The following is an 18794-nucleotide window of genomic DNA, read 5'->3' on the forward strand; positions in this document are numbered from 1 at the left end:
AGCATCTCTTTCCAATTGACTTAATAACAAATTTTAGTGTAGTAGTGCCTGTGTTTGTGTTTACTGAACTGTGACTAAATTTTAAATACCCAAGACACCTCTACATCGTTCCATCCTTATTACAGACATCATGATTATTATCGGTATATTGCGATGTTTAGCTGGTGATATATCGCAGTGTTGACAACCAAGTGCTGCCCAACCCTACAAGACATATGGGTGAAGTTTGATTGCAGGAATCAGAGTAGTAGGGAGAGAGCCAATAATACAAGTATAGCGATGCTAAATAAATCAAATTGTCCAGGGAATCCTTGGCAAAACATAAAACAGGAAAAACTTTGACTGAATTGTGGAGTAGGATGGAGGAGAGTCAACTGGGAAGATGTGCAGAAAAATTGAAGCTACAATGGTTCATGAAAGGCTAGGCCCCTAGTTGGCAACTATTTACTGTTTATTTACTACTTTAATACGGAGATTGCAGGCATACACACAGGGTCGCTTCCAATGTTAATCCTGCTCAAGAGTAGATCCACTTTCAAGCAAAATAAAAGATTTAACAGTCAAAACAAAGTCCTTAGAAGAATTAAACAAAAAAATGCAAAAAGATTTGAGGGACCAGAGAAAAGAAGCAGAAAAAACTAAAGAAAATTTTGGAGATTTGAGTAAAACTCAAGAACAGGTGCTAGACAACCTAGCCTTGATGGAGATGAAACAAAAGCAGTTGAACCTAAAATTCAGAGGAATAGGGGAAGAAAGAGAGGAAGATATAAAAGGGAAAATGATCAAAGAACTTGCGACATGGCTTGCACTGAAGGAAGAAGAGGTTGCACAAAAGATAGAAAACGCTTTTAGAATAAAAGTAAGACCCAAACAAAATAGATTGAAAAAAGCCCCAGGAGATTGTTTAGTGATCTTCAAATCGTTAGACATGAGAAATATGATTTTGAGAGAGAGCTACCAGAAGAAACTGATAATTGATGGAAAACCAATTATCATTTTTAAAGAAATTCCTATTAGACTACTTCGGAAAAGAGAGGGCTACAAACAAATAGTTGGTATTTTAAGGAAAAATGGCATACAACATAGATGGGAATTCCCAGAAGGGATTTCCTTTTTTTACAAAGGGAAAAGATTTAAGGTAACTGATAACCAGGAAGTCAGCAAATTTTTACGTAGATATGAAAAAGACCTCGGGGGGATGGAGGAGAGATATGGAGAGAGGGATGGACAGAGGGAAGATAGAGGGGCGCGTTTGGAGGGGAGTTTGGAGAGGGAGGGTGGAGCCAGGGGAGGGGGGGATGAAGATGAGGGGGAGGAGGGGGAGGAGGAGGAGGAGGAAGAGGTCGAAGAACAAACAGAAGACAAACCCACCCGAATCTAAACAGACAAAAACCAAACCGGGAAATTACTGACTTACTGGTAGATAAAAGTGATAATGAACCTTAAAATCGCAACATGGAATGTAAATGGTTTGAACGAAAAAGCCAAAAGGAATAAAATTGCAAATGTGTTGAAAAAGGAAAAATTGGATGTAATCTGTATTCAAGAAAGTCATGTAGCTAAAAGGCACAAACATGTCTTAATAAATAAAACCTTGGGTACGGAATTTACAAACTCTACGGAAGAAAAAAAAAAGGGGGTGGTAGTATATGTGAAGGAAAAATGGGAACCAAAAATGATATACAAAGATGAGGAGGGGAGGATACTAGGGGTTCAAATCAAGTTCCAGGGAGAAAAGATTAATGTAGTTAACATTTACGCCCCAAATACAAACAAATCTGAGTTTTTCAAGAAATTAGAACAGGTATTATTAGATTTAGACGACAACAAGACGATATTACTGGGAGACTTCAACGCGGTGCCGTCACCAGAAAGGGATAGACAAGCGGAAAACAGAAAACGAAATCAAGGAAAGTTACCGAGATCATTCCATGATCTAGAAGAAAACCTAGACTTAACAGATATATGGAGATATAAACACCCAACAGGAAAGCAGTTCACCTTCTTCTCCGAAGTACATAAAAGCTGGGGCAGGATAGATCAGATCTGGACCTCGAGAGCACTTACCCTAAGAACAACAAGTTGTGAAATTCACCCAAGAACACTTTCGGATCATAACATGATAACCCTGGAAATCAAAGGGATAACACAGGGAGGCTTTAGATGGAGACTAAATGAATATCTACTAGAAAAAGACGATGTTATTGAAATGGCCAAAACTACCCTAAAAGAATACTTTAACTTAAATTTAAATACAGAAACAAGCATAGAAGTGGTCTGGGACGCCAGTAAGGCGGTAATAAGAGGTCTATTCATTCAGCAAAACAACTATAGGAAGAAGATAAGACAGCAGAAGAAAGAAGAAATATTTAAGCAGCTAAGAGATTATGAGAAAAAATTAACAGACCACCCGAAGGATGAACAAAGTATCCGAGCAATAAAAATGTTACAAACACAATATTCGATGCTGACGAGTCAAGAAATTGAATGGAAAATCAAACTAATGAAGCAAAGATACTTTGAATCAGCGAACAAAACAGGGAAATTTTTGGCCTGGCAACTGAGGAAAAGACAGAAACAGAATATGATAAATAAAATAAAAATAGAGGAAGATTTGATAGTAGACCCAATTAAAATACAAAAAAAGTTTCTGGAATTTTATGAAGAACTATATAAGAAGGGGGAAGAGGACCCAATGCAAATAGAAAGATATTTAAAGAGATATAAAGGGAAGACTATCACGGAGGAAGAAAGATCTCAACTCAACAAGCCCATTAACATAGAAGAGGTCCAAAATGCTATAAAAAAAATGAAAATAGGAAAAGCTCCAGGCCCAGATGGTCTTTCGGCCAAATATTACAAAGTTCTAGGAAACCAACTATCACCGGTGCTCTGTGACACAATGAACAACATCTTGAGAAGAGGGAAAATACCTGAGTCGTGGAGGGAAGCTTTCATAACATTAATTCCAAAACCGGATGTAGATAAAATGTGTATTAAAAACTACAGGCCAATATCCCTATTGAACAACGATTACAAAATATACGCTGATATTATGGCAAACAGATTAAAAAAGTGTCTGCCAAACTTAATCCACAAAGACCAAGCAGGCTTTTTACCAAATAGATTCCTGAAAGATAATGTGAGACACACTATAAACTTAATCGAATATCTGGAAATTAACAATAACATACCAGCGGCCTTGATCTTCATAGATGCCGAAAAGGCGTTTGATAATGTCTCTTGGTCGTTCTTATTAAAGACTATGGAAGAAGCGGGGATAAAGGGAGAATTTCTGAGAGGAATACAGGCAATATATTCAAATCAATCTGCCAAACTGGTGATTAATAACAATCTTACAAACATGTTTCAAATTGAAAAAGGAACCAGGCAAGGTTGCCCCCTCTCCCCGCTCCTATTCATTATGGTTTTAGAAGTTTTGGCAAATAAAATAAGATTAACACCTGAGATTAAAGGGATCAAAATAGGATCAAAGGAGTTTAAATTAAAAGCCTACGCGGATGACTTGATGTTATCATTAGAAGAGCCGCAAGAGAGTATGGAAAAGGCGTTGGAGATATTAGAAGAATATGGCAGACTGGCAGGATTCAAATTGAATAGATCAAAGACCAAAATATTAACAAAGAATTTGAGAAGTGATATAAAAGAAAAATTAGAGAGCCAACATGGAATTAAAGTGACTAAAAAAGTAAAATATTTAGGGATTTGGCTTACACCGAAAAACATAAATTTAATTGAAGATAACTACACATCGACCTGGAATAAAATCAAAAAAGATCTGGATGTCTGGAGCAGAGTTAACCTTTCGTGGCTCGGTAGGATGGAGGCAATAAAAATGAATACTCTTCCCAAGATGCTATTCCTTTTTCAGAATATCCCGGTTATTAGAGGGACCAAAATTTTCAAAGATTGGCAGAAAGTCCTCTCAAGATTCATATGGCAGGGGAAAAGGCCAAGGATCAGATACAAACTACTTACAGATCGAAAGGAGAGAGGGGGAATGGCGGTACCCAACTTAAAATTATATTATGAAGCGGCCTGCTTATGCTGGGTGAAAGAGTGGATAACTTTGGAGAACACGGATCTATTAGAACTTGAAGGTGCAGATAACAGGTGGGGCTGGCACGCCTACCTTTGGTTAAATAAAGGAAGAACACATAAGGGCTTCTTGAATCACATCATTAGAGGCCCACTATATGAAGTTTGGGAAAGAAATAAAAAATTGTTGGAACCAAGAACACCCTGGTGGCTGTCCCCAATAGATATTTTATCATTTAAAAAATCAAACTTGGAAGAGAAAAACCTAACATATGAAGACTTACTGATAAGTTACCGTGAAAACTGGAAACTAAGACCATACGAGGAACTGAAAGGAAAGCTGAAGGGTTGGCTACAGTACCATCAGATCAATGCAAGATGGACGGAAGACAAAAAAGTAGGAATGAGCGAAAAGAAATCAAAATTCCAAATTGAAATAATTGAAAGTAAATCTAAATTATTATCCAAATTGTATAATATCTTATTGGAAGAGGATACTAAAGATGTAGAAATTAAAGAGGTTATGGTAAAGTGGGCAAGAGATTTGGGGCACAACATAGAATATGAGAAATGGTCGAAATTATGGAATCAGGGAATAAAATTTACAGCAAGTGTAGCAATTAGAGAAAACCTAGAAAAGATGATATACAGATGGTATTTAACACCAGAAAAACTAAATACAGTGGTGCCCCGCAAGACGAAATTAATTCGTTCCACAATTTTTGTCGTCTAGCGAATTTTTCGTCTTGCGAAGCACGGTTTCCCATAGGAATGCATTGAAAATCAATTAATGCGTTCCTAGGGAAACCGCTTGCCAGGCTGGCGGTGCGGAGAAGGGCTTTTCTCCCCACCGCAAGCCTTCAGCACAGGTACGGGAACAGAGGGGAAGGCGCGCAGCGCTTTCCCTCTGTTCCCGGGGCTTGCGTGGGAGGAGGGTTTTTCCTCCCCACCGCCAACATTCAGAACAGCATTCTGAATGTTGGCGGTGGGAAGGAAAACCCTTCTCCCACCCCAAGTCTTCAGGACAGCCATCCGAAGGCTGGCGCGGGGAGAAGGTCTCTCCGCCGCCCCCCACGCCAGGCTTCGGTGCATCCTTCAGAGGCTGCTGCCATAGTCACGCGTCACAACTCCAGCTGGGAGAGGGTCGCGGGGCTATGGTTTCTTTAGCCCCGCGCGCGCTCTCCCGGCTGGAGAGGTGACGGGCGCCTATGGAGGTTCCTGCCATATGCGCGCGTCACAACTCCAGCTGGGAGAGGGTCGCGGGGGGCTGGTTTAGCCCCGCGCGCGCTCTCCTGGCTGGAGAGGTGACGGGCGCCTATGGAGGCTCCTGCCATAGGCGCGCGTCACTTCTCCAGCTGGGAGAGGGTCGCGGGGGGCTGGTTTAGCCCCGCGCGCGCTCTCCTGGCTGGAGAGGTGACGGGCGCCTATGGAGGTTCCTATGGAGCTGTTCCTGGAACAGCTTTCCGAAGTGGAGCGGCTGGGGCAGGTGACCCCGCCCCCGCCCCACTTCGGAACAGCTGCAAAAGACGTCAGGGGGAAGCGGGGAAGCGAAGCGCTTCGCTTCCCGCTTCCCCCGGACCTCTTCTGAAGCAAGGGGCTGGGGGGAGATCGCTATCTCCCCCATCCCCTTGCTTCAGAAGAGGTCCGGGGGAAGCGGGGAAGCGAAGCGCTTCGCTTCCCCGCTTCCCCCGACGTCTTTTGCAGCAAGGGGCTGCAGGGAGATCGCTATCTCCCCCCATCCCCTTGCTTCAGAAGAGGTCCGGGGGAAGCGGGGAAGCGAAGCGCTTCACTTCCCCGCTTCCCCCGACGTCTTTTGCAGCAAGGGGCTGCAGGGAGATCGCTATCTCCCCCCATCCCCTTGCTTCAGAAGAGGTCCGGGGGAAGCGGGGAAGCGAAGCGCTTCGCTTCCCCGCTTCCCCCGACGTCTTTTGCAGCAAGGGGCTGCAGGGAGATCGCTATCTCCCCCCATCCCCTTGCTTCAGAAGAGGTCCGGGGGAAGCGGGGAAGCGAAGCGCTTCGCTTCCCCGCTTCCCCCGACGTCTTTTGCAGCAAGGGGCTGCAGGGAGATCGCTATCTCCCCCCATCCCCTTGCTTCAGAAGAGGTCCGGGGGAAGCGGGGAAGCGAAGCGCTTCGCTTCCCCGCTTCCCCCGACGTCTTTTGCAGCAAGGGGCTGCAGGGAGATCGCTATCTCCCCCCATCCCCTTGCTTCAGAAGAGGTCCGGGGGAAGCGGGGAAGCGAAGCGCTTCGCTTCCCCGCTTCGCCCGGACGTCTTTTGCAGCAAGGGGCTGCAGGGAGATCGCTATCTCCCCGCAGCCCCTTGCTTCAAAAGAGAAGACCCGCTGTCCCCGGGGCAAGCTTCGTTTTGCGAAGCAAGCCCATAGGGGAATTCGTCTTGCGAGGCAAATCGCGGACGAAAAAACCTTTCGTCTAGCGAGTTTTTTGTCTTGCGAGGCGTTCGTCTTGCGGGGCACTACTGTAGGATGTACAAGACCGGTAACAAGGCTTGCTGGAGATGTAAAACAAATGAAGGGAATTTTATACATATGTGGTGGACATGTGAGGGAATAAAAAAATTTTGGAATCAAATATATGATGAACTAAAAAAAATATTTAGACTCACATTTCCCAAAAAACCAGAGGCCTTTTTACTAGGGATGGTAGGAAAAGAAATACCGGAAAAAGACAAAACCCTGTTCCAATACGCAACAGCTGCGGCTAGAATGTTAATTGCCCAGAATTGGAAAAACCCAACTACACCAACGGTGAAGGACTGGCAACTGAAGTTATATGATTTTATAGAATTGGCAAGAATGACGCAAAGAATCAGAAATCAAAAAAATACAAAGTTAAAAGAGGATTGGAATAAATTTATGGTATATATTGAAGGCGATTCTGGTAACCTAACAACTGTAGTAGGTCTGATCTAACTCTTCCGATGTTATAAACCATAAACTAAAAACTAACACCAGCTGTAAGACGAATCTATCGAAAGTAGAAACCCGAAATCAAGAGGGAAGGAAGTCGATATAAATATGTGGTACGTGTTTTTCTTTTTTCTTTTTTTTCTTTTTTCTTTTTCTACTTAATGTCCTTTTAATGTTTAATGTCTAACTTTTAATGTCTCTTTTTGGCTGTGCCTTTTTGGATGTGTGTGATGAAGGAAATACAATAAAAAGCATTTATAAAAAAAAAAAAAAAGAGTAGATCCACTGAAAATAATGGACCTAACTGAAGCATAGCTCTGTTAATATAACTGAGTTGGATATAACCTGCACTCTCCCTTTGCAACTGAATTGTCAGAAAGTTGCACCGATCTTGCCATCACTTTTCCCACCCAGACTCTTGCCTCTCTGACTCAGCAGATGGAGGACCCGGCTGGTGCAGTTGCTGATCTCCAGACAGCAGCCTTAAACATAGTGCAGGAAGAGTGCGTGTGTGCATGCACATAATTGAGTAGAGCAGCTCTCCCCAGTCTCCCTACTTGTCACAGAAGGCCACGGCTGTGTGTCACTCCAGTCCATGGATAAGGAACCTGTGACCCTCCAGATAATGTTGGACACCAGCTCCCATCAACCGCAGTCGGCATGGCTAATGGTTAGAGGTGGAGGTTTAGAGAGCAGCGCTAATGAGTATCTGCACAGGAACTCGAGATTATGCTAAGGATCTCCAGAAGTGGTGACTGCACATTCAAGACCAAGCAGGGTAGACTTGTAGGATGACTGATGGGAGGAAAGGAGAGGGCAAGAATCACAACATCACTCTGTGGGCCATGGACTACCAGCCATGGCCTAGAATGTCAATCCACCCTCACTAGGGAGCTTGGCTGCCTCCCACATCCTCTCCCCTATATTTAACTTCACAGCGTTACTGATTGTTGTTTGTTTGCCTTAGACTTCCTGGCTGTTGGATTCTGGGAATCATTTCTGTCTCTTTCTCTCCCTCTTTTCTCTCCTCACTCCATCTGTGCACCTCTTCCCTCAGTCAGCTCTGCACCCCAGGAGAGCCTGGTAAGTCTCCTCTTGGTGCCACTACCCCTTTCAAAGGTGGTGGAAAAACTAAGTTTAGAATTGGTAATTATTATTGTTGCTGTATTCTGTGGCCTTGTGTGGATGGATGGGCCCCTGCCCCCTGTTTTGCAATTCGCATACAAGATTCTCATGGTCACACCTGTATTTACCAGCAGTCCAGGCTTAACAGGACCCAGCCACAGACAATTTTTCACATGTGCCAGAGATGTCTGCAGCCTTTACTGGATACAAAAACAAAGTGCAGAGAGAGGCAAGAGCTTCACAGCCTTGTGTGGGTTGTACTTTGTTCTGTGTGGCACACAGTTAATTTAACTGTAGCACTGCCCTGCAGTGTGAGAATGCACCTGTGCATTGGCCTAAGCCTCTCTCTGTGAGGGCTCGCAGCTCAGCAGAAAAGCACATGCTATGCAGAAGTCGGTCCCTGGCGTCTCCCATTAAATGGAATGTTTAGAAGATGATGGAAAAGGTCCAGGGAGCTGCTGCCAAGCGGAAAAGCTGATACTGAGCTGGAAGCACCAAATAGTCTGACCTGCTCTAAGGCAGTTCCCCGTCTTCCAGTCATTGTGCCTGCCTGGTTCCAGTTGTGTCACTTCAAAGAAGGGCAGAAGGGTTCATGGGAAACATAACGTACACAAATAAGGCAGAGACAGCATTGCAAATTCATTTTTCATTTTCATGTAGCACACACATTTGATAGATAGACAGATTATCCCAGAAAAGTGTACCAGATTCGATTCCTCATTTCTGAAATGTCCCCATGTTGGGACTGGCTGAGGGCTGGCTCTTGTCCACTTTTCCAAGATAGCCCTTCAACTTGTAAAAGTCATCTGATGGTTTCCAAAGACTTTGCACTCTCTTCTGTGGACGCTCTTTGCTTACCTGCGCTGCCTGTCACACTTCTTTGGGTTTTTCTCTTTGGCCTTTATGTAGCAAATCCCAAGCAGGGACAATGCACTCTCCATTCTGCCTGTGCCAGTAAGGGGGACAAGAAGGCATGCAAGTGTGAACACAAAAAAGGAGAGAGTTTTGGACCAGGGAAACCACATCTTACAGCTAGCCTTAGAGAAATCAAGCAAGCCAGTTCTTTTTTGATAGTCCATCAGAAGCCAGCCAAGAGGAAATGCAACCAGCTTGACCACTTGCTTTCTTACCAGACACAAAGCTGCTGCAAGATAGAAGCTCTTTGGTTAATGCAGCAGAGCCTTGTGTATTTTGACTTGTTCCCTCGCATTTTCTGTACAGATGAGTCCATATCCCAAGTGCCATGATGCCAGTATGTTGTAACGTGACTTCTAGGTGCACATGTGAAGGGGATAGAATATTATTATTCATTTTATTATTAAATTTGTATACCACTCTTCATCCAAAGACCTCAGGGGAGTTCACAGCATAAAAATAAAACATTAAATACATAATAAAAACAAGAACAAAACAAACACTTTTAAAAGGATGTGTGGTGGTAATCAGCCAATACAGGTTTATGGGCTTGCATGGAGATAAAAATCTTCCCTTAAAATCGCATAATTCCTGACTCGGTTCCGGCTGTTGCTGCTGCCCCATTGTTATTCCTGCTGTTCTGTTGTGTTAGTGCTGGATAGGGCATTGGTTGTTACTCAGCTTTGCTGGAAAGACAAAGGGTCATAATTCACATGCTCATCCCATAGCATTTAGTTGTTTATTTTGCCCACCCATCTGCCTGCTTTATTTTTCCACCTTAAAAACACCAGTTTGCATATATCATCACACAGAGAGAGAGAGATTTGCATCCCTTTTTGCTTGTGGAAGTGCAAGGTGGTGTCCTCTCGCACACCCATTATGGTTTCTTTGTCTTCTCATTCCCAGTTGCACGCCCTTCATGCCTTGTGTGTGTTCTCTGGAGTTCATGCTTCTGCCACCGAGCACACCCTTGTTTCTGTACGTCATTTATTTGTTCCTGCACCTGCTTTAGCTCTAACCCAGCCAGGCCTAACCCAAGACATTTTACTACAGGGGTGGCTAAGCCTTTTGGGGCAGAAGTCCAGAGTGGCCCATGGCCACCCTCTGAGGGCTGCATGGTAAAATGGGCACGGCCAGATCATTACTTTCCTTGCAAAGTAAGGCTGTTCCTTTATTCTCGCAGATTCATTCCATTGGTAGTTTCTTTATTTTCTTCCATTTATTTTTTAAGTGATAATGTGTTCCATCCAACATCAGGCAGTTCCATTCCTTAATCTCTCCAAACTCATTCTGTTCTTTTTTTAAAAAAAAAACAACACCCTTATTTATTTCCCCTTCAGAGTCCCTCTTTTCCCTCCTAGATGCATCTCATTTGCAATTAATAGGTGTTGCTGACTTTCTTTCATTTCTGTTGTTCCTATTCACTTCACTTCTGTTCACTTCTGGCTGTATTACAGTATTTCTCCCATTTTGATTTCCCACATTGAGAGATCATTAGTCATTGGCTGCTGTAGTCATCACAGTGGGATAAACAATGCAATCAGCCATGCGCAGAAGGAAAGAGAATTGGTTGTTAATGGGTAGGGCTGTTAATGGTCTCCTGGAAGCACTGCTTTAGAAAGCAGTGAGGTGCCTTAGGGAAGCCCAGTTGCAAATACCCAAGTAAAGTTAAGGTTTTTAGAGGCTGGGTGGCCATCTGTTATGGATGCTTTAGTTGAGATTCCTGCAGTGCAGGGGGTTGGACTAGATGACCCTCAGGGTCCCTCCCAACACTATAATTGATTGTGGGGGGGTGTTGGGATTTAAGAGCTACAATGCCTGCAAGCCACCCAGAATCACACACACACCCCGATGCTTTGCAGGATCACAGCAGATGTTGGGCCCCAATATTTGAATTGTGCACAATTTTCTTGACACCCCTAAATATATTATCAGTGAGGGACCGCTCTCTTCTGCAGTTGGTCTGGCCCAGCTTTCTTATAGGGCCAGCCCTGGCAGGCCTCAGCCCCTCCTCATTCTGACCCTTCCCTTACATTTGGCTTGTGCCTTTACACAAGTCCTTGTTTCCTTGTAGGACTAGTGTTTTGTGAGGTGTTTGAGCCGTACCACTGGGGTGGGTGCTCACTTGAGTAAAATGTTCCTGCATAAATAAATAACTACACATAGAAAACGTAATGTTTTTTGGGGAAAGGCCTTGTCCATCTTGCCTTCTTCCTCGACATGCTAGTTTTTGTGTGGCAGAAATTATTTTGTTTGGGGTAGCATTTCAGTTAGGAGAATCGTCATTTGTAACTAGAAACAGGCTGACCACTAGGCCTCATTTGCTCACTTGCTCTTGCATCTGCTCTTACAGATATGTAATGCCTTTCTTCTTCTTGCTACATCTTTCTCCTCATTCATCCTTTGCCCGCCCCCATTTGTTTGCACACAACTACTCTCTTGCAAGCTGTGTGTTTTGCTGTGAAATTGCACCCCGCTGTTTTGGGGTTCTGGCACTGCCCTGACACTTTGAGTTGCTTCCTGGTGATTCCCTTGGTTTGTTCCTTTTCCTTCTCCCCTTCTCTACCCCAAACCTCAGGGCCTGCCATGTGGCTCCTTTGCATGCTCCCCCCACCCCACCCCGCTCACTTTCCCATGCAGCCCTGGAATTGTAAGTAACAGGGCTGTGACATGGGGTCATCTCATCTCCCAGAATGGGAAGCTTTCGAAGAACAAGCGGAAGAAACTGAAGAGGAAGCAGAAACGACAAAGTCAGCTCCTGGCAGAACGGCTCCGGGACCTTCAGCAGCTGGAGGAACTGGCGACCCTGGCAGCAGGAGATGCCAGCGAGCCCACAGCAGAACCAGGTGAGGTTGGGAGAGGGAAGTCAGCTGCTGTTGGGTGCAGCTGGTTCTCTTGTGTGGTCAGGTCTGGAGGCTTGACAACCCCCCCCCCAATCTTTGCATACTTACTCTCACACCCTTTTGTGCAGCTTAAAATATTTGAGCTTGTGCCCCTTCACTGCCTCCCCTACACTTGTACGCTAGCATTTACATTGCCTGTTGTTTGTTCCTGGCATTTACATGGGTCCATTTCACGTGCCATCAGAATAAACCATAGTTAACGTTTTATTGTGAATGTACCTGTCTAGGCTGTTGTTGTTCTCCTCCCTCCTAGCGCACGGAGGAAATGAAGGGCCCTGGTTTAGCCTTCTGTCTGAACCAGGGATCTTACTCTAAGCAAGCCCTGACTAGTAAGCTAGGAACGAATATTGGTTTATCATTGTGGTTTGTTTGGAGCAAAACAAATGGCAACTCAGTCCCTGGTTGAAATGTAATGTTAAGCCCAGGGTGATGGTTTGTTTCTCCCCAATGCTAGCAAGAAGCAGCAAAGTGGGCCCAGTTGCCTTGCAGTAAATAGGTTTATTTTTGAACATTTTACATCCTGACTCTTGAAATGGGATGTAGTCACCTCCTGATTCTTACCTTTTTGGTGCCCTTTCACCCATGCCTCTCCCTTCAGAAACATATAATGCAACTCTCTTTCTCCTTTTCAATCAGTGCTGTTCACAGCACACTTTTTTATGATACCAGGAAACCCTGACCCTCCTCTTTCTTCTTCTGTAGACCTGCCTGGCGGAGCCCCCATCATGGTCTCCACAGCTGGGGGGACAGAGCCCTCAGGGGGCTCTCTCGCTTGCAGCCCCCAGAGTCTGACATCGTCTTCTGGTTTCTACACACACAATGCCTATGACAGCTGCAACGGGCACTCTCCACCAGGCACAGCCAGCCGCCATTTCAGCCCTGACTCGGCAACCTCCGGCTTCTCAGGGTCCCTCTTCTCTGGCTCAGCCATGTCAGGTGTCTCTAACCAGCGGGAGCGTGGAGGGCTTCTCTCCCCCAGCAGTGAGTATCTCTCATGGGTTTACAGGGGCAAGATGACAAAGGAGCCATGTAGGCCCAAACGCCCAAAAGCTGACTCTCCCTTTGGCCAGCTTTCTCTCAAGTTGTGATAGCAGAGGCAAACCATTCTTCTTAATTAAAATTTGAGGCATCCTTCAGTCTTATCACTCCAAATAATTAATTTTAAGGAGAATCACCTGTGTGTCTGTATTAGTCACTGTTGCATATCCTCCTTCTGAGCTCAGGTCATTCTGGCTGCAGGAGTTGCTGGAAGGAGGTGTATAGGGTGCCATCCGGCCATCTTAGGGACTCCATTCCAGATTTGTGTAGGGTTTACTCCTTAGCTTTTTCTTCTACTGAAAATATCCTGCAAGCCAGTGAACGTTTAGGATCAGAGTTTCCTTCTGGATAGGCTACCTTCTTATGTTGACGAGCCCCATCTGCCCCTCACTTCCCTCTTCAGCACGTGCAGAAACTGCCTTATTGACTGCTGGACCCACTCTTGGTCTCATCCAGTCAATCTGCCGGAACCTGTCTTTGCATGCAGGTTGGAGACCCATCGACTACCCTCACCTGGTTTAGCTGGCCAGTCAAGTGGTTAAATTTGAATAGCACAACTGTTAGACTAAACCAATTACTTGCTACCCCTTCAGCATCTGTGGATGCCCCATAAAAGTGGCCTTTGAAGGACTGTTTTGTTTGTTTTTCACCTGATTCCCTGCCCTGGTCTGCCTCTGCAGCTTTTGGTACGTCTGAATTCCTGGTGAACCCTTTGGAACCTCAAAATGCAGACAAAATCAGAGTGAAGATAGCAGATCTGGGAAATGCCTGCTGGGTGGTGAGTTATTGGAGCGCATGTTGCCCACACCTCCTGAAGGGGGCAGCTCTGGTGGGGCTGTCTGTCGCATGGGGAGTGGAATGTGGTGGCTGCACAGAAGAGACTGGGGGAATGTGGGCTGTTTGGGGACTTGAAGCTATGAGCACCCTGTATTTCCCACGTAATGTGTATTTCTGCATTTACACTCTACACAGTTTTTGCTTCAATTTTTACTTATTGTGCTGTGGAAATTTAAAAGAGAAGAGTGCACACACACACACACACACTTCTTTTCTTCAATTGAAAAGATTCTGAGCATCTTAAGCTTCAGTGGGAAGGAAGCAAACGTATTGATGTGTTTATAATTTCAACATGTCCAGCTTTTAAGGTTCTTAAAAAAATTAAATGAGGGCTCCATATAGGGAGTACATGGATTGATATCTTGGGGAAAGCTGCCAAGGAGGAAAAATTACATGGGATTTAGTAAGGAGTGGCGATGGTGGCAGTGGTCTGCCTTTTGGAAGGTACATGTGGGGTTAAATAGGGCTCTGCTTTTGGTGAGCAGCGCATATATGCTCTGGCTTAGGACATGGTAGTCACAGTGGGAGACACACACTGGATTGGCCAACAGGGCGGCTGTTGAAGAGAGCATGGGATGTGGGTTCTACATGTGCACATATGCGCAAGAGAGCATGTCCGTACGTACATAGGTATGTCACAGGGATGTTCCTCACACTCTCAATTTCCTCAGCACAAACATTTCACGGAGGACATTCAGACTCGCCAATACCGGGCACTGGAGGTGCTAATTGGTGCCATCTACAGCACTCCTGCTGATATCTGGAGCACAGCATGCATGGTAGGTTCACGGGACTCCTTCTGCTTCTTGTGCCATATTGTGATGGTGGTGGTGGTGGTGGTGGTGGCGGAGCTCGATGTTGGTTAGGGTTCAACTAAAAAACATGTCCACAAATGTGGTCACCATCTCACCATTGGTTAAGCATATTCTTTTATTCTGGCGAGTCCAAACCTGGAGATGGGCAATGTGGGGTCTTGCTGACCGTGCACTGAATCTCAAAGGCACTTGACTGTCAGTCACAATGTTCATATGGAACTTCCAGCTTCAGAAGCAGCATGCCTCAGATTAACACCTGTGGCCAGGGAGCTAAAGCAGGAGGGAGCTGTTGCACTCATAATCTTCTTGCAGGCTCCTCAGAGGTATCCTGCGGGAGACAGAATGCCGAACTCGATGGGTCTTTGGTGTGATCCAGCAAGGCTCTTCTCAAGCTCTTTTGCTGAAAAGCAGCAAGGTCCTTCTCTGAGGCTTTCTGGGTTCGGACCAAACTAAGCCTCCTGGTTTTGCTCTACGAGGCTTTGTTTTGTCGGAATCGAGTATACACTTCCAGAGTTAACGCTAAATACATTACTTCTGGTAAATGAGCCACCATAGCCACGAGAGGGCCATGAAAAATATGTCCCAGGCTTTTTAGACTCATCTACCCATGTACTATCTGAAACCAAAGGGGCGTATTGGTTGCCAGATGTGAAATATTTTGGCATTGTTTTTAGCTCTCCTACCCTACTAAAAACCAGGCCTTCCCTTTTGTCAGTGTAGTGACTGTTATTTGTCAAGATACCTCACGCTTCCTTTGCAGGCTTTGCTTGTGTGGCTGTGTGCCAGGGTGAGCTGAATGTTAGGTGGTTAATGAGATATAAATATACTTCCTTTGTTGCCAACCCTACTTACAGTCTAATAGCCACACATTTAAAATCCTAACACAAAACTTGAACCAAACACACTCTTTAGAAACTTTATGCTTCTGACCTTTGCCCTTCCTGTGCTTTGCCATTTTATGCTTCTTTTGAAATCGGTCTGCCTGGGCAAAGGAAGCGTGGCTTTTGGCAGGGACCCGGCTCCACCCAGCAGCTCTGGGGCTCCTGAGAGGAACCCATTTGGCATTAAATTTAAGAGGCGCTGAATACAAGCCCCGCTGGAACAATCAGAAGTGTACGTTAAGCCTCCTGGCCGCCCCTTTGCAGCTGCATCTTTACCTGCCCCCCCCAACCTGATGTCATATAGCACACTGAGTGTGGGCAGGGGGACGTGGCTTGGGGAAAAGTCCGGCTTGCCCGTCTCAGATCGTCCTCCCCAAGGCTTATTTAAAATGGCTCCTTGTGATGTTTTTGTCATGCAGTTATTTTTTTTTATAAAATATTTATTGAAGTTTAAACATTGCAAAAAAAGAGGGGAAAAAACAAAGAAAGATATAAACAATAAACAATTTCAAAGCTTCAAAAACAAAAATAAATACAGTAGTACAAAACGTCAACAGTACAAAAAGGAAAAGAAAAGAAAAGCATAAAACCCCCAAAAAAGAACAAACATACAAAAGAACCCCATATTTTCATATCCTTATCTTTCATTTGCTTATTTCCTCGACTTCCTCACACCTCCTTTTTTGTATTCTAGTTCAGTTAAATATTCCAGCAAGTCCTTTCCCTCTTTCACAAATTTAGTTCCATAATTTAACTTAACGCAGTTTTAGACTTAAATTTACATCTTTACCCAATGTCAATCTATTCGTTATAATATTTCTACTAAAGTCATATAACTTCTTTCCAGCATCTTTCTAACATTCATTAATTCTAGAATATTTCTGTAAATAAACTTTGAATTTTTCCCAATCTTCTTCCACCGACTCTTCTCCCTGGTCTCAGATTCTGCCAGTCATTTCCGCCAGTTCCATGTAATCCATCAGCTTCATCTGCCATTCTTCCCTGGTAGGTAGGTCTTGTGTCTTCCAATGCTTTGCAATGAGTATTCTTGCCGCTGTTGTAGCATACATGAAAAAAATTCTATCCTTCTTTAACACCAATTGGCCGACCATGCCCAGGAGAAAGGTTTCTGGTTTCTTTAAGAAGGTATACTTATATACCTTTTTCATTTCATTATAGATCATCTCCCAGAATGCCTTAATCTTTGGGCACGTCCACCAAAGGTGAAAGAATGTACCTTCAGTTTCATTACATTTCCAACATTTATTATTGGGCAAATGATAAATTTTTGCAAGCTTGACTGGTGTTATGTTCCACCTGTAAATCATTTTCATTAAATTCTTTTTTAAGGCATTACATGCCGTAAACTTCATACCAGTGGTCCATAACTGTTCCCAGTCAGCCAGCATGATATTATGTCCAACATCCTGAGCCCATTTAATCATAGCAGATTTCACCATTTCATCCTGAGTATTCCATTTCAATAGCAAGTTATACATTCTTGACAAATTCTTAACTTTAGGGTCTAACAATTCTGTTTTCATCTTTGATTTTTCCACTTGAAAACCTAATTTTTTATCCTGATTATATGCCTCCATTATTTGGTAATAATGGAGCCAATCTCACACTTTGTTTTTTAATTTTTCAAAGCTCTGCAGTTTTATTCTGTCTCCCTCTTGTTCCAGAATTTCCCAATATTTTGGCCATTTGGCCTCCATATTGAGTTTTTTCTGAGCCTTCGCTTCCATTGGTGACAACCATCTTGGGGTTTTATTTTCTAACAAGTCCTTATATCTTATCCAGACATTAAACAGTGCTTTCCTAACAATATGGTTTTTAAACGCTTTGTGTGCTTTGACCTTATCATACCACAAATATGCATGCCAACCAAATACATTATTGAAACCTTCCAAATCCAAAACATCCGTATTTTCAAGAAGCATCCATTCTCTCAGCCAGCAAAAAGCAGCTGATTCATAGTAAAGTTTTAAGTCTGGCAGGGCAAATCCACCTCTTTCTTTAGCATCAGTTAAAATCTTAAATTTTATACGGGGCTTCTTGCCCTGCCAGACAAATCTGGAAATATCTCTCTGCCACTTCTTGAAACAGTCCATTTTGTCCAAAATTTGCAGTGATTGGAACAGAAATAACATTCTTGGCAATACATTCATTTTTATCACAGCAATTGGGCCTAGCAACGATAACTTCAAATTTGACCATATTTCTAAATCTTTTTTCACTTCAGTCCAACATTTTTCATAGTTATCCTTAAATAAATTCACATTCTTAGCAGTCATATTGACCCCTAAATATTTCACTTTCTTAACCAATGTCAGACCTGTCTCCCTCTGAAACTTCTCTCTCTCAATCACGTTCAGATTTTTCTCCAGGACTTTAGTTTTCATCTTATTCAACTTAAAGCCTGCTACCTGGCCAAATTCTTGAATCAGTTCTAGTACTCTTTTCGTGCTTGATTCTGGCTCCTGTAAAGTCAGTACTAAGTCATCTGCAAATGCTTTCAGTTTATACTGTTTAGCTCCCACTTGTATACCTTTAACCAATTGGTCCCTTCTAATCATATTTAACAAAATCTCCAGGACCGAAATAAAAAGCAATGGAGAGATTGGGCAACCCTGTCGTGTTCCTTTCTCAATCTTAAATTCTTCCGTCACTACGTTATTCACAATTAATTTGGCCTTTTGTTCTGAATAAATTGCACCTATACCATTTCCAAAGCTTTTACCAACCCCCATCCCCGATAAATTCTTCTTCATAAAACTCCAAGAAATATTGTCAAAGGCTTTCTCCGCGTCCACAAAAATCAGAACTGCTTTAGTATTAATCTTCACTTGTAGCTTTTCTAAAATATTAATTATATTCCTCGTATTATCAGACAAGTGCCTGTCCGCGAGAAAGCCCGCTTGGTCTTTATGAATTTCTTCTGCCAATACCTTTTTTAATCTTTTAGCCAAAATATCTGCAAAAATTTTGTAATCCACATTAAGCAGTGATATGGGACGGTAGTTTTTGAGTTGCGTCTTTTCGAACTCTGATTTTGGTGTAAGTGTAATATATGCTTCTTTCCACAACTCAGGTGCCCTTTTCCCTTCCAATATTTCATTACAGACTTCCTTTAATGGTTGTATTAACCATTCTTTCAAAGTTCTGTAGTATCTAGAAGTCAGTCCATCCGGTCCTGGAGATTTACCTAATTGCATATTCTGAATGGCCCCTTCTACTTCCTGATCCGTTATTTTGTAATCAAGCATTAATTTATTTTCTTGAGAAATTTTTT

The 18794-nt window shown here is 43.6% G+C and overlaps 1 protein-coding gene across 3 annotated transcripts in view; it reads left to right on the forward strand.

Annotated features, from left to right (window-relative positions):
* The window catches only part of SRPK3 (SRSF protein kinase 3), a 38520-nt gene that overhangs the window by 11056 nt on the left and 8670 nt on the right, over positions 1–18794 (forward strand). For 2 of the 3 annotated variants that reach the window (XM_081177309.1, XM_081177310.1), the window contains 6 exons: positions 8043–8068; positions 9932–10003; positions 11718–11871; positions 12631–12909; positions 13647–13744; positions 14475–14582. In XM_081177309.1, coding sequence (XP_081033435.1) covers positions 8043–8068; positions 9932–10003; positions 11718–11871; positions 12631–12909; positions 13647–13744; positions 14475–14582 — 737 coding nt within the window. The remainder of the gene's footprint in view (positions 1–8042; positions 8069–9931; positions 10004–11717; positions 11872–12630; positions 12910–13646; positions 13745–14474; positions 14583–18794) is intronic. The other variant, XM_081177311.1, reaches the window with a different exon arrangement.

This window comes from Podarcis bocagei (genome assembly GCF_964188305.1).
Source record: "Podarcis bocagei genome assembly, chromosome: 17".
NCBI classification, from domain to species: domain Eukaryota; kingdom Metazoa; phylum Chordata; class Lepidosauria; order Squamata; family Lacertidae; genus Podarcis; species Podarcis bocagei.